This window comes from Neoarius graeffei, chromosome 28 (genome assembly GCF_027579695.1).
Source record: "Neoarius graeffei isolate fNeoGra1 chromosome 28, fNeoGra1.pri, whole genome shotgun sequence".
Lineage (NCBI taxonomy): Eukaryota > Metazoa > Chordata > Actinopteri > Siluriformes > Ariidae > Neoarius > Neoarius graeffei.
Window position 1 is genome coordinate 48,596,663 of NC_083596.1, and position 15,104 is coordinate 48,611,766.

The 15,104-nt window shown below is 41.5% G+C and overlaps 2 protein-coding genes across 3 annotated transcripts in view; one reads left to right on the plus strand and one right to left on the minus strand.

The window, feature by feature from the left end:
* dpf2 (double PHD fingers 2) overlaps window positions 1-7,066 on the plus strand; it is a 44,653-nt gene extending 37,587 nt beyond the window's left edge. For both annotated transcript variants that reach the window (XM_060912568.1, XM_060912569.1), the window contains exons 7-11: window positions 2,005-2,142; window positions 4,285-4,419; window positions 4,618-4,730; window positions 6,159-6,240; window positions 6,331-7,066. In XM_060912568.1, the coding sequence (XP_060768551.1) occupies window positions 2,005-2,142; window positions 4,285-4,419; window positions 4,618-4,730; window positions 6,159-6,240; window positions 6,331-6,413 (551 nt within the window). In that variant the 3' untranslated portion in view covers window positions 6,414-7,066. The remainder of the gene's footprint in view (window positions 1-2,004; window positions 2,143-4,284; window positions 4,420-4,617; window positions 4,731-6,158; window positions 6,241-6,330) is intronic.
* A 3,263-nt stretch (window positions 7,067-10,329) lies between these two features.
* Window positions 10,330-11,853, minus strand: chrm1b (cholinergic receptor, muscarinic 1b). The gene has a single exon (XM_060913489.1). The coding sequence runs from the start codon at window positions 11,851-11,853 to the stop codon at window positions 10,330-10,332; it is 1,524 nt and encodes a 507-aa protein (XP_060769472.1).
* Between the last annotated feature and the right edge of the window lie 3,251 nt (window positions 11,854-15,104).

Here is a 15,104-nt window from a genome sequence, read left to right on the forward strand (position 1 = left end):
TCACGGGCACCCAGTATGGTTTTCCGGCCTTGACCCTTACGCACAGAGATTCTTCCAGATTCTCTGAATCTTTTGATGATGATATGCACTGTAGATGATGATATGTTCAAACTCTTTGCAATTTTACACTGTCGAACTCCTTTCTGATATTGCTCCACTATTTGTCGGCGCAGAATTAGGGGGATTGGTGATCCTCTTCCCATCTTTACTTCTGAGAGCCGCTGCCACTCCAAGATGCTCTTTTTATACCCAGTCATGTTAATGACCTATTGCCAATTGACCTAATGAGTTGCAATTTGGTCCTCCAGCTGTTCCTTTTTTGTACCTTTAACTTTTCCAGCCTCTTATTGCCCCTGTCCCAACTTTTTTGAGATGTGTTGCTGTCATGAAATTTCAAATGAGCCAATATTTGGCATGAAATTTCAAAATGTCTCACTTTCGACATTTGATATGTTGTCTATGTTCTATTGTGAATACAATATCAGTTTGAGATTTGTAAATTATTGCATTCCGTTCTTATTTACAATTTGTACTTTGTCCCAACTTTTTTGGAATCGGGGTTGTATAAAGCTGCACAAAAAATATATAATACGCAAGTTGCTGGTGAGGGAACGGCGTAACGTATGCGATAACAGTATTAAACGTAGCTATAAACTGATAAAATCTACATTTTATTTTTTCCATTTAAAGCACATTGCAACAGTTGATGAAGTTCTGAGGTACAAGAGGAATAAAACACTCGAACGTGACGCAGCTCGATTATTTTCTACTCCTAGCACAACCGGGTATTCCAAGTACTACATCATATATTTCATAAATATTGTAACATCAGGAAAATATTGTGTTGTGCGATTTAAAAATGTAATCTCCACACACACACACGCGCTGAGCAGAGAGCAGCCTTTGATCATCATCTCTGAGGTTAGTCGAAGGAAATGAAACGAACGCCCTTGATTATGATTTTCACCAAATGACGGTGGAGTTCTGCAATAACGAGCATTTGAAGAGAGATTGTAGCGTGAAATCCTTGTGTTTTAACCCTCAGGCAAATCCGACCCTGTAATTAAACGGATCTGTCAGTCAAACGACGCGACCGTGGCAACACTAGTAGTCCAGAGATTGTGCCGAGTGTCATTCTTACTGCGCCGTCTGACTTGACTACTTCTCTTTCTTCATGATGTTGCTGTTTTTGGTCGAATGCGTCTGCTTTGCTGAAACCTTGCCCCAGTCCTCGTCAGTCTCTTCATCCTCCATCTGCTAAAAATGTTCTGTCGCTCATCACACCTTCATTCCTTCTTCCCTTCAACTTGGTGAATGCTTCTAAGAACTGCTCCTCCTGCTTTTTAGCGATTTAATACAATGGCTTGTATAAGTATTCACCCCCCTCCTGAACATTTTCCCTCCATTTTGTAGCATTTATAACCTGGAACTGAACCCAACATTTTCTAGAGCGCCGTTGCGGCCGTGAAGCATGGTGGTGGGAGCATCATGTTGAGCGTTACCCTTGACTTCATGGGGTGGTGAATGTGTATGCAAGCCTCTGTTTTGTTGCATCTCGTGTTGAACCTCTCATCCTCCAGGGTCTGTGGATTATTACGAGTATTAAGAATGTAGCAGGTTGATTTGAAAATTTTACAGGAAGTAAAAGAATTAATCCAGTATACGGATCTGGGACCACTGGTGGTTCCTTGGAGTTTAAGAGGTTGAGTGAGCGCGGAAAAGGAAAACAATGCATGATGGTGTGTGAGAGACTCAGACTGCTGTTCTCCTAGCTCAGAGGAGAGGAACAGAAACCACGATCTTTGCGGAAGACACCCCTCCCGAGTATTTTTAGCCTTTAGATTTATTCTAGGTTTACGTAGACAGTAAAAAGTTTTGAGTGTCAGCAGTTTGCGTAACTAAATGTGGCTGTGTGTGTCATGAGTGAACAACATACTGTAAGGATGGAAAAAATAATGAAATAGACATGCTGAATAGTGTGTGTGTGTGTGTGTGTGTGTGTAGTCTGTGGGAAGCGCTACAAGAACAGACCCGGACTGAGCTACCATTACACCCACTCTCATTTAGCCGAGGAGGAAGGGGAGGAAAAAGAGGAGGTGGAGCTTCAAGAACAGACTCCGCCCCCACCTGAAGAGCCCAAGAGTAAGGAGCTCATGCTGAGTACATCATTTAATAATAATAATAATCATTGAGTTCATTTCCTGTCGGAAGTAATCCTCCACGTCACAGCAGCGCCTGGTCTCGATCTTGTATCGTCACCGTCTTGTACTCGAGTTATAATTTACAGCCACCGTTTGTGAAAACGTTTCCTTCTAGCTCCGCCCCCTCGCCTCGCCTTTCTGGAAGCATCTCTGAGTATTACCGTATTTTCTGGACTATAAGCCGCTACTTTTTTCCTAGGTTTTGAACCATGCGGCTTATACAAAGGTGCGGCTATTCTGTGGATTTTTCTTCCACCGCTAGGGGCGCTCTAACCGGAAGTAGAATCAAAAATAAGATAGACGAAAAATCAATGCAAAGAAGAATTAGCAGATCTTTAGCAGATAGAACACGCACGACAAATTACTAACTGGTAATTATTTTCAAATCCAGCGAAGATGATTAAAGTGACTTGTGGTTTCAAACACAGGAGAAATGAAGGTAAATAAATACCGGTTATTTTCTCTTGGTTCTGTTCCGTTTTAATCAGCAAAGTTGCTGCCGTGTTAAAAGGCACTGTTCGGAAAGAATCTGTTCAGGTACATGTACATTTACAGTACAAAATCGTTCTGTACGTGCAGTAAATATCTAATTTTTCAACATAGATATCTGCGGCTTATAGCCCGGTGCGGCTTGTATATCTTTTTTTTTTTTTTTTAAATAGAGCGGATGCGGCTTATATACAGGTGCGCTCTATAGTCCAGAAAATACGGTAGGTCTTTTGTGACCTGAGAGATGTTAGTCTAAACCTGCCTGTTATAATTGTGTGTTTTGATTTAGACGCTGATCGATATGACAAAAATGTCGTATCGCGATATTTAAAGACATTTCTGCGTTCCGCGACATGTTATAACACAAGATGGACACAGACGCCGTACATGCAACACAAGTCGATACTGTAATGAAATTTCAACAAAAATATTATTTATGACTGAAAAAGTGGAACAGCCTGGAAATTTGTAACACTTGATGATACTGAAGATGCATAATAATAATAATAATACAGAAACGTCTAATCAGCTCCTTTTGAGCTGAACTGTTATTTAAACTGTTATAAAAAGAGATATGAGAAATCTCAAGTGTATCATGACACGATAATATCACACGATGATGTCACCCAGCAGTGTCGTAGTCGAGTCACCAAACCTCGAGTCCCCAGTGTTCAAGTCTGAGTCGAGTCCGAGAACAGGACTCCGTCTGCACCATGTGACGGTGGCTGTTGCTGCCTTTATGTGAAAGCGTCTCTGCTGCTGTGTTGGACTAACGTTACTGCTCCACTGCCCCGGTTTAGCTAATAGGCTCCAGATAAAAAAAGCTTGTTCATCGCTCAGCAAGCCCCGCCCACTATCAACATGAGAGGGGGTTTACACTAGCTAGTTCATCGCTCAGCAAGTAAGCCCCGCCTACTATCAACAGAGCAATGAATGTAGCGTGTCACTTCCTTCCTTCTATGGGTGGAGTCTTACCAAATGGCGAATGAAGTTCGACGTTGTCCCCGTCGTCTCCACGATAGTTCTTCTACGTATGGAACACATAGCAGTGCGTTCCCCCCCCCCACTGCACGAGAAGTCTGTATAAGCAAAGCAGACAATCGTAGCGGCGTTCTCTCCAGGCGTTTTAGCACCATTAACATTAGTTTGTCCCTGAACATGACGTCTTGTACGAAATTAGTCTAAGAATTAATAGATCTTGTGCCAAATTATTATGGCATGTTACAAAAAAATCTGAGTCCTCGACTCCAATTTACGAGTCCGAGTCAAGTCACGAGTCCTTAAAATGAGTCGGGCTTGAGAACTACAAGCCTGTCACCCAGCAACCTGGCTCCAGCATGAAGACCATAAGGTTGTTGTGGTTTTTTTTTTTCTTTCTATAATTGTAGAAAAAGAAGGAAAAGGTACAGCTACGGTTTCATCATAATACAGTATTTAGATGCGATTCCTTTTAACAGGACAAGAACTAAATACTAAAGACTATTAGATTACCGTAACAAAAGTTGTATTCCTGTATGTTAATGAGCATGAAGTGCATGAGAGATTTATTACTTGTATATTAATAATGAAAAAAAGCTTCCGTTTTCCTCTTTAGCAGCCCCAAAGAGGGGTCCTGACGGTTTGGCGCTGCCCAACAACTACTGCGACTTCTGCCTGGGTGATTCCAACATGAACCAGAAAACCGGCCAATCAGAAGAGCTGGTGTCCTGCTCCGACTGCGGCCGCTCTGGTACGAGCGAACAAATGCAAAGAACACTTGGTTGACTTGCTTTTGTGTATTATTACCTCTCATTTGTGGCATTTCCACTGTGGTTTTTTTTTCCTTTATCTTACTTTTCACCACACCTGTTCTCTCTTGCTTATATATTAAATAAATAAATAATATTCTTTTTTTTTTTTTGCTTCCCCTTTCTTTTCCGTTCTTCAGGTCATCCCTCGTGTCTGCAGTTCACCCCGGTGATGATGGCGGCGGTGAAGACGTACCGCTGGCAGTGCATAGAGTGCAAGTGCTGCAACATGTGCGGCACGTCGGAGAACGACGTACGCTCGGTTTACTCTCCTCACACGCACACGTCGGTTATAGTTTCTATAATGATGGCTCAAGTCCCTGCGTGTCGGGACGCTCGGGGTAGTCTGAAGCATAATAACCAGTGTGATTTAACAAAGAATTGTTGCTATGGTGATGTTTACATTTCTGGAAGGAGTCTCCAATGTCAGTCGTTAAATTTTGCGGTGTGATTTAACAGAAGGTGTTTTTTTTTTTTTCTTTTTCTCCCCTCTTTTGGTCGTCTCCCCTTTTTTTTATTCATGTCAACAGTTTATAGCTTCTTTAACATCAATAAGAACAGGGAATAACTTGTTTCACAGACAACCTTAAACGTATCTGTAAATGGATAATCAATATAAGGTGTTCTTTATTCAATTAAAAAGACAAAAAGCCGTTGCTGTGGCGTAAGAGGAATAAAACGCTTCAGGCTGTGCTGTTGTAAGAAAATCATCTTTACTAAAGCGGCTAGAGATAACGAGATGAGATGAGCGCTCCGAGTGTTTAATTCCTGACTGCGGTCGCGTCCGAACTCGCTCATTAAGTCCGAAGCTGCCGAACTGCAGTACCCGCGTGTTTTGTGAGATTGAGTTTCGTGTATGAAGTTCAGGTGCTGCATCTGTCCTGTTGCGTGTGAAAGTTCTGCGGCTCCAGCTTTGAGTTACGAATGTTTGGAATTTGCGGTAACTGCAAATAGGGCTGGGAATCGATCCCGATTCATAAGGTCACGATTCGATCCGATATTGATCTACTTAGATATTGCTGGATTGTCACTTTAAAGTAAAAACTGTCCCTGCACACTGCTTTTGTTCTGTCGACTTTGTCTCTGTCCTCGTAACGTTTGAATCCAAAGTAATGCCATACATCAGCTTTCAGGCCAGGCGGTGATTTTAGCTGTGCAGCCTCAGCCATCTCGCGTTCTTAAGTTTTGGTTTCGTTTGCCAGCACCCGCTTTTTATAGCGGTCCTTGCGCGGTCGAGAAAATAGTGCCTATAGCCACCTGGAAGAGATCGATCCACACATTTTTGAATCGATCTCGTATTTTTTGAGCGTGAATCGATATCGGATCGTGGATCGATCTTTTGAACCCAGCCCTAACTGCGAAGGTACCACATCGCGCGGCAGTATGAATAAATTCTGGAATTAGTGTTCGTTTTGCCGAGTTGGCGTACAAATGACTGTAATGAAATAAATTGCGGAGTAACGAACGATTAGCCGGATGAGCAAGATACTGTAGTAAACCCTGTCTGGTGGCTATCAAGTTTTTACCTTCTTGATTTATTTATTTTCGTGACTCATCTTGGTAGAAATGTCCATCGACATCATCCTAAACCACATACACGTTCTGCCTGTTTTTAGGATCTACACCTTGTTAACCTTCCAGGTGTATTATGTTTAACCTCGAGTTTCCTGCTTGTCCACAGGACCAGCTGCTCTTTTGCGACGACTGTGACCGAGGCTATCACATGTACTGCCTGACCCCGCCCATGTCGGAGCCTCCTGAAGGTAATAAATGTACACGTGTTATAGCACGCGAGCTTCCTGTAATACCCATGCACCCAGAATTAACCCTGCCCTTCTCCGTGCCCTGTACAGGAAGCTGGAGCTGCCATTTGTGTTTGGACCTGCTGAAAGAAAAGGCTTCTATATACCAGAACCAGAACGCGCCGCCGTCTTGATGGACCTGCCGCAGAACACTGGCCCCGCGTTCTCGGTCCCCAGCTCTTTCTGTGGCCACTCAGTGAGTGAGGGAAGAGATTTAAGAAAAAGGAAAAAAAAAAAAAAACACAGATGCTGGGGACCGGAAAAGGGAAACATAACTAACCTATTTACCCAAGGAAAGGGAGGAATGAACGAGGATAAAGAGAAAACGAATCCCTCTTCTTTGGCAGGTTTAATTCTAATATGACTGTTACACAGTTCCAAGTTTTAAACTATCCACTGCTTTTTGTTTTCAACTATTAATCTTTTTTTTTTTGGGGGGGGGGGAACCACACACAATAACAATAGCCGACTAATCCAAACCGAAACCGTCTGGCAAGCCGCTCTGAGAATATCCGACTCTGCTTATAAGTAAACGCATCCTTCAGCTACTTGAAATATTCCCCAAAACCCCACACTAGCTAACGTTAGCCAAGACTACTCTTCATACCGTTTACGTTTCTCACCTCCTGGGAATAGTTGAAACCAATCAGCATGCTTGTTCGTAATAAGACAAATGGTAGCTTTTTTTTTTTCTTTCCTTTCTTTTTTTTGTATATTTATATATTTGTAAAGCATATAAAGGTGTGATGTATTTAAAAGTGAGATTATAAAAAGTGATTGGTTATTATTTTCGCCGTATTAAGCCTGTTTTTGTCCCAAGCATCATTCGCCAGTGCCATCGATGCGTCTGCTTCGCCGTCGTCGCAAGGTTCGTTGATGATGATGATGATACCTTAACCTCCTAGGGCTTAGCGGTCACATGCGTGGACAGCACTTTTTAGAAATTCGGAACAAGAATCCACATATGTGGACATACTTTTTCTCTAAAAGTACATCTTATCAAAAGATGATGCTTAGTTTTTATTCTAATCAGGTTCTAATAAGCCCAAATAGCAAAGAGAAATAAAAAATGCATGTAAAAAAACAGCTTGGGCCTTAGGAGGTTAAGAATTTTTTTTTTTCTTTAGTTTGTTAATGGAAATAAATACAACTTCCTCAAGGATCTAATCAAGTGAAATGTAGTGTATTAGTGTGTAAGATGGCTCAGGAGACAATGTGGCTTAAAATGCAAGTTCACCCAAGATTCGTGGATTTTGAGAGTGACAGCTCACAACTCAGGTTGGTTTTAGATTCTTGTCAGAACGAGCTCAGTACTGACGCACTGTCCAGCATGAAATGCAATATGGCCTGCCTGACTTCGAAAAACGGACAAAATCGTGGACACGACGTTCTGTCTGTTGAGGACGGTGTCTTTCGTCGAGACGGTTCCATGGTCAACCCGCAGTACTTTTGAGTATTGCTTCCAGCACCTGTCACTTTGACCGTATCCTAGTGTCATTTACAGTTAGAACTGTTTAACCGTATGCATGTTTACCTGGTACCAGTTATCAAAGTACACTTGCGCTTACGCTCGCCTCTTGTTGCACTCAACATAATGGTCTTTAATTTTTGGGGAAAGTTTTGTGATATTTTTAGTTCTGCTGTTATATCAGTAGTCAACTAACCATTATTAACATGGTAAATAAAGGTAGCAAGTTTGTTCACACAGTTTTTTTTTTTTTAAAGAAAAGTGGCCATTTTTTTTTTTTTTTTTGTCAATTATTTTTGTTTTTCAGCATTTTGATTCATGATGGAATGTTTTTTGCTTTGTGGTACAAATCTTTTTCTCCAAGGACAATAAAAACTATTTAGCACTTACTATTATATTTATACTGTACTACATCGATGTTTGTTTATACTTTAAATCCTTAAGCACAAATGGTATAATTTCTTTGTTTCGAAGGAGCAGGAGAACGATTTTTAATTCCGGCGTTAACGTCTGGAGGTATGGAATCAATTTTGTGCCAAAATGTTCATACGACACTTTTGAAGTATCAAACAAAAATGACAAATCAAAATACAAAAAAAGAAAAAAAGTCAATTTTTTTTTAGACTGGCAAACAAATTATTCGTGTAATCGTGCAAAATATCAGTCTATTACTCTTCAGAAACTTTTTATTTTTGTTCCGCGTCTTGCTCGGTTTTGCTTGACGTAATTTATTTTGGTTGCGATTCCAGCTTTCTCGTTTGCGCTCCCTGACTTTTTGCTTGCAGTTTTGGCACAAACTTCACGTGTGGGTGGGCTGTCCAGGAATGCATTCCCATTGGCTAACTTGTGTTTGACTGACAGCTACGCTCAGCCATTCCCTACGCGGATTTTGGCGGACTGTTTGATGAGTGACCGACCCATTGACGGTAAACAAGGATCGAGTGGACTTCAGTGGCGACTATGATACTGAATTTACACTTTGTTGAATTAATTCAATATATGGAATCGCAACCAAATATGGAATCGCAACCAAAATAAATTTACGTCAAGCAAAACCGAGAAAGACACGGAACAAAAATAAAAGGTTTCTGAAGAGTAATAGACTGATATTTAGCACGATTACACAAATAATTTGTTTGCCAGTCTCAAAATTGATTTGATTTGTCGTTTTTGTTTGATATTTCAAAAGTATTGTATGAACATTTTGGCACAAAATTGATTCCATATGGAGGCTTATCAGAAAATTAATCCTTCAACAGCAATATACGCTCCTAAAAAAAAAAAAGAGAGAAACCTTTTACCCCTGGCCATCATGTAGGCCTTGCTACAATGTTGGAATATTTCCCTTCACTGGAGCTGAGGGGTTCAAACCGAGCTCCATGAAGTCTTGGAGTGGAAGAATTGGTGTCCTGCACAGAACTCAACCCCACTGGGATGACCTGGAACACCGACTGCATCCCAGACCTCCTCAGCATCACGACATCAGGGTCTGATCTCATGAATACTCGTCACTAAATTGAGAACACCCCCACAGCCGCGCCCCAAAATCTAGTGTACATCCTTTCCGGAAGAAAAGAGAAGAGTGGAGCTTGTTATACCAGAAAACACATGGGTGTAATGGTCAGGTGTCCAAACTTTTAACTGTGGAGTGTATGTTAAATATGTTTGGGATTTTAAGAAAAGGAAGTGGTCGTACGCTAATTGGTATGACATAAAGTGGCGTAGTGCTGCAACAGCTTGCTTTGTAATTGTAATGCATAATCAATTTTGTCACCATTTTTACAAAAATGTAATGATTTGTTTGATTTGTTGTTGCAGCCCGAAGTTGATCGAGTCGGCTAATTCTTGTTCGTTATGACATGGAAAGCAAACACGGATTTTTGATTATGACTCTTTACTGAGTTTTTGTTGAAAGGAAGTACAACATGGATGTGACCTTCAATTCTTAAATAATTTGCTTCATAATTCTCCTTGCAAGTTCATAACAAGGAAGAGGCTGTAGTGTGGCCTGAGTCATCCCACCAATGGAAAAAAAATCTCAGTGGAACAGTTTGGTTACATTGTTCAAAGGGGCCGTGTGTAGGAAACGGAGGAGCGCCTGTTACTTTAGTCATCTTTTCCTGTCCCTCTTTTTTTTTTTTTTTTTAAATGGCACACAGGCATTAAATTGGTAGGCAGGACACAAGGCAGATGTGTTGCAAGATGATGGAGGAATGAAGCTGGGCACAGATTCTGAAAAACATCACATAACAGTGCTTCGAATAACAGACCAAAAATATCTCAATGTTCCCAGTCATTTGATATCTGCCCAAAAGTCAAAAGCAACAAAGTTTTTGAGGGCATTGGCCCCTCATCTTGAGAATGAGGATTATTATTATACAAATAAGCATTATCCAGAACAAGCTCGATTGAGGACGAAAAACTTTTAATGCCTTTTGCAAAATCTTGAGGGAATACAGATGTCCAGTCAAGCAGCAACCCTCTGAGGGGGCAGCTTTAGGAACAAACTCCAGTTTTTCTGGTATTGTTACATTGGGGTTTCCTGTCCATTACTGTGCAAATACACGGACACAGTTTGCACATCACACTGTGCTACATGACTTATTCGGCCTTTCGGAAGCAAGACGGCTCTGGTGACTTGTTTGCCACTTTCTGGCATCTCCACGGCGACAAAGTAACAGTGTTTTGAAAGTGTTTCGGAAGGACTCGTTACAGAGAGCATAGCACATGGGGTTAATGGTGCTGTTGACGTAGCACAACCAGTATCCCAGATGCCACAGCTTTTCAGGGACACAGTACGAAATGGAAGCCAAGACCATGATGTTGTATGGAGTCCATGTCAGGATGAAGGCCAATAAGATGGCGCTCAGTGTCCGAGCTGCTTTCTTTTCTCGAATGATCATGTTTATTCGCCTTTTGGTTTTGGGCTGCTTGTGGAGGCTGAGGTTCAGCAGTCTGTTCTTTTTCAGGGGAAGGTATCTGGAGGGTTGGCTGGATAACGGGTCTTCAACTTGGGCAGCTAAGGCTGGAATTTCCTGCTGATACTGTGATGTTGCTTGTAGATCCTTCAACTTGATTGCTGCAGGATTTGATGTGGACAGCATCGTTGCTTTGTGGTCTTGTTTTTGCTCGTCCCCGCTTGTCGAAGACGTTGCGGCATCGTCATCTTCCTCATCTTCAATGTTCCAGCTGCTGCTGCATGCCTCTCTGTAATTGGTTTCACTTGGTGGTGGCAGCGTGGATAGATTTCCTGGAGCCAAAGGAAGTTGCTTTTGTCTTGCAGGAAAGCAACTAACTGATGTTTTCTTGGCAAGCTCTGGACCCTTTCTGGGATGTGTCTCAATGGAACTACTGAGACTGCTTCGGGGACTGTTGGACCACTTGTTTGGTACTTTCACTGAGCTACTCTGACTGCTACCAACAAACTTGCCAAGTCCTTTCGCTCTGTTCTCAATCTCCCAGTAAATTCGCCAGTATAGAATGATCATGATGCTGACTGGGAGGTAGAAAGCAGCGATGGCTGTTCCAAAAGTTAAAGAAGGCACTGTTAGAAAGGGGATAGAGCAGTTCACCTTGTCCTCAAATAGTCCTTCTGAATGGGGCCAAAACAAGATCGCAGGGGCCCATAATACAAATGACACCACCCACGCTAGTGTGATCAATGCCGCAGCTCTTCTGGGTGTCCGCTTGGTCCGATATGTTAATGGTCTTGTTACAGAAAAGTACCTGTCAAAGCTGATCACTAGGAGGTTCATAACCGAAGCATTGCTAGCTACATAGTCTAATGCCAGCCAGAGATCGCATGCCAGATGCCCCAACATCCAGCGACCCCTTATGATATTTGCTGTGTAAAGGTTCATTGACACTGTGCCCAAGATTAAATCAGCCACTGCCAAACTCAAGAGGTAGTAGTTGCTGATGGTTCTGAGCTGCTGGTTGAGACGGAAAGAGATGAGCACCAACAAGTTACCCAAGATGGTGATAAAGGAGAGTGCACTGGTCACAAGAACGATCAGGGCCACTTCCCAAGGCTCATGACCCCCCAGTGGCCCGAGATCTGCTGTTATGTTGGATGCCTGAGACTGGGATTCACAGGTGTGGCTCATGTTTCCACCCAAGATGCAATGTGAAATCCTTGACGAAAAGGTTCATTCTTCAGGAGAGTTAGAGAGTCGAGTCGAGGTTTTGGCGTCACTGGTTTTCTGAAAATGTGGTCGTCCGTCATCCTTCTGATGAAAGAAAGAAAAGGGATAGAGGTAAGTTTTATGTTAAGCGCAATAAAACGGGGAGCTCGTAAAGGCTTATCAGGATCATACTGAAATAAGATCACTGGTCCTCTCTGCTTGATTTCTTCCCTTCCACTTAGACACATTTACATAACATCGTCATGTTCAAGTGAGGCAGAATACAAGCCGAGCACCAATGGGACGCTGACGGCGCTGGACTTTGAACCCAACCTTCAAGCTCCCATCAAAACCTGCTAAGCTTCCATTGGCTAGCTACTGATTTTACTTGAATTTGAACCAACAATTTAAATAGCAGCAAGAACTTTTATTACCAAGTGTGCTTAATCTGAAGTAATAATTCATTTCACCTTTACCAAAACTAAGGGGTAAAAACTTGCACACCAGTACCCTGTCCTAATCCTTGTAATCGGAGGCTTACATGGATATTAATATTGACATACAGGGCTTGCTTGTTTTAAAACCTTTAGCGCCTAATAAACCCACTCTATGCATGTTATCACCTCATTCTAGATAAGCGATACTCCATCTGATTGCTGCTTCAGCTGCTCAATACTTCGTCAAAACATCTAAAATGAAACTCTGAGCTACATCCTTTCACTGTTTTTCACCGTCACTCCCCCCCCCCCCCCCCATCTCCCAAATTAATTTGTCAAAGCTCATTAAGAATATGAAGCATCTTCTGTTTACCCTGTCTGTTTGATGTACTCGGGACCATGTTGACTCGGACACGTATTAACCTGGCCACATTTGCTTTAAGATAAGTTGCCTTTTAATAACTGGTTGCATCTGTGGGACATAAGCTTCACACTTGCTGGTGACGTCTTTTCTCCCTTGTACACGTGACATACGTTAGACAGCTGCGTTTTGCCACGCACTCGTGTACAACAGCATTAAACATTACGTTAGTGGAAATGTTTCAACTTTTCGAGCAGATTTGTCATGAGAAAAGCGACACAAATCAAAGTCTTGCGATCAAAGATTCTGAAGCCGTTTCCTAAGTTGGAGAGCCCTGTCGTTGCTGAAATGCATGCTCCCAAAAGTAGACACTGAAGTGGGTCAGTAAACCCTTTGCTGTGTTTGGTTTATTTAACCGGAATAGAGTGCGTCTGGGTTGATACTCCACGGTGATGGCTAATTTGTCTTCTGCTTCGTCACAGCCGTGTAGTAGCTAATGCCATTTCAAACATTCTCGCATGATTCATGCATCCTGTTCTTTTGGAGACAGGCTCGTTCCTTATGATTAAAATGCTTTTAATACTATCCCCCCCTTTTTTCCTTTTTTTTTTTTTTTTAGCTCCAATGCCAAGCAGTCTTACCAAAGGCGTCTTCATGATCTGAAATGTATGTAAAATTAGTTTAATTTTTGACAAACTCTTTCAGATTCTACCTCGAACCAGACCCACAAGTCGCAGGTCTGACTTGTTAAATCTTTTTCCTTTTTTTTCCTTTCAGTTTTTAGCTTTATGCCAAAACTAGAAGAAACACTCTGAGAAAACGTAGTACTCAGCCGTACCCTTCCTTGTTCTTGATCTTTTGTATCTTTAACACAGTACTGCGCAAAACTCTAAGGTGCATGTAAAGAAATGCTGTTGACCAAAAATGGCTTAAAAATAATGAAATGTTTCAACGTTTAAAAAAAAAAAAAAAATTATATATATATATATATATATATATATATATACACACACACACACACACACACACTATAAACAGTAAGCCATAATAAATGAAACAGTCAGTGTTTGGTGTGAGACGACCCTTTGCTTTCGTCTCTGGTCCAGTGAGTGCAGTTTTATGTGGAAATGAGCTGTAGGTTTTACTGAGCATCTTGCAGAACCAGCCACAGTTCTTCTGGACACTTTGTCACACTCGTGTCTTGATTTTACACCAAAAATTTTCCAGTTGCCTTCATGACGTTTTCTTTGTTTAATCTGAAAAGTGCGCTCTTACCGTATGTATGGAATATACTGCTCAGGCATTTTTTTGGGGGAAATGTTTAATTTTGTGCTGCAAAGCAAAACGCACTTGGAACTCTAAAATGTTTTTGTAACGTTTTGACTCAATGTAGAAGTCATAAAATAGAAATCTATAACAAAGCTTGTATGGGGAAAAAAAACAAGGGGACTAAGACTTTTGCACAGTACTGTATCTTTTCATTTGGGACTACAGTTAGTATGATTTTAGAAATGATTTAAGATACAGAATTGGATCACGGTATCATTTTAGAGTAAAGATGCCCTCCTTAAAGATGGTAAAAGGTAAACTTCATGGGAGCAACACTTTTCTTCCCCAAACTACAATGTCAGTTTCCTCATGAAGGATCTGACACCACCATCTGAAGGTGACTCAAAGGCTCCAAAGAGGATACAAGTCCACACTCTAAAAAAATAAATAAATAAATAATAATGGAGCCAGTACCGGTTCTTCAGGGCGATGCCATAGAAGAACCTTTTTTCAGGGCTTCAAAGAACCCTTCATGCAACAGTTCTTTAAAGAACCATTTAAACCATTTGTTTGAGCAGTGAGGACAGATTTGTGTAAACATAGCCTATGTGCATTGACCAGCAAATGGTAAGAGAATGCCAGGCTCTGAAGAACCATTTCCAATGTGAAGAACCTTTTGCATAATGTAATGGTTCATCACAGAGTCTTGACTCTCCATGGAACCATCCAGAGATTTGAAGAACCACTGAAGCACCTTTTTTTTTTTTTTTAAGAGTGCAATGGGCTTGTATCCTGGGGTTTTTTACCTCAAATTCTTTTGGCTACACAAAACTACTTTCTAGGTGAAAAATAAGTTATTGACACTTACCATATGAGAAGACGGTCTGTCTTTCAGCCAGTCGTGGAAAGTGTAAAAGCCGACCGTTTCCTCGTCCTGCGTATTGCACATCTCAACCACCTATTTCAGAACTCTCAATGGAAATTTTCCAAAATTTAACTTTTGGTCCCTTTTAACACACATTACATCGAATTGTACCCTATTCTAACTTTTTCGATAGCATGCACGCAGTGTGTTTTGTTAGGGAGAGAGGACATGAGCTTGCTCCAGCTCTGTCCGAACACACCGGAGGTTCAGAGCCAACTGTTCTAATACGTGTGAATAGCGC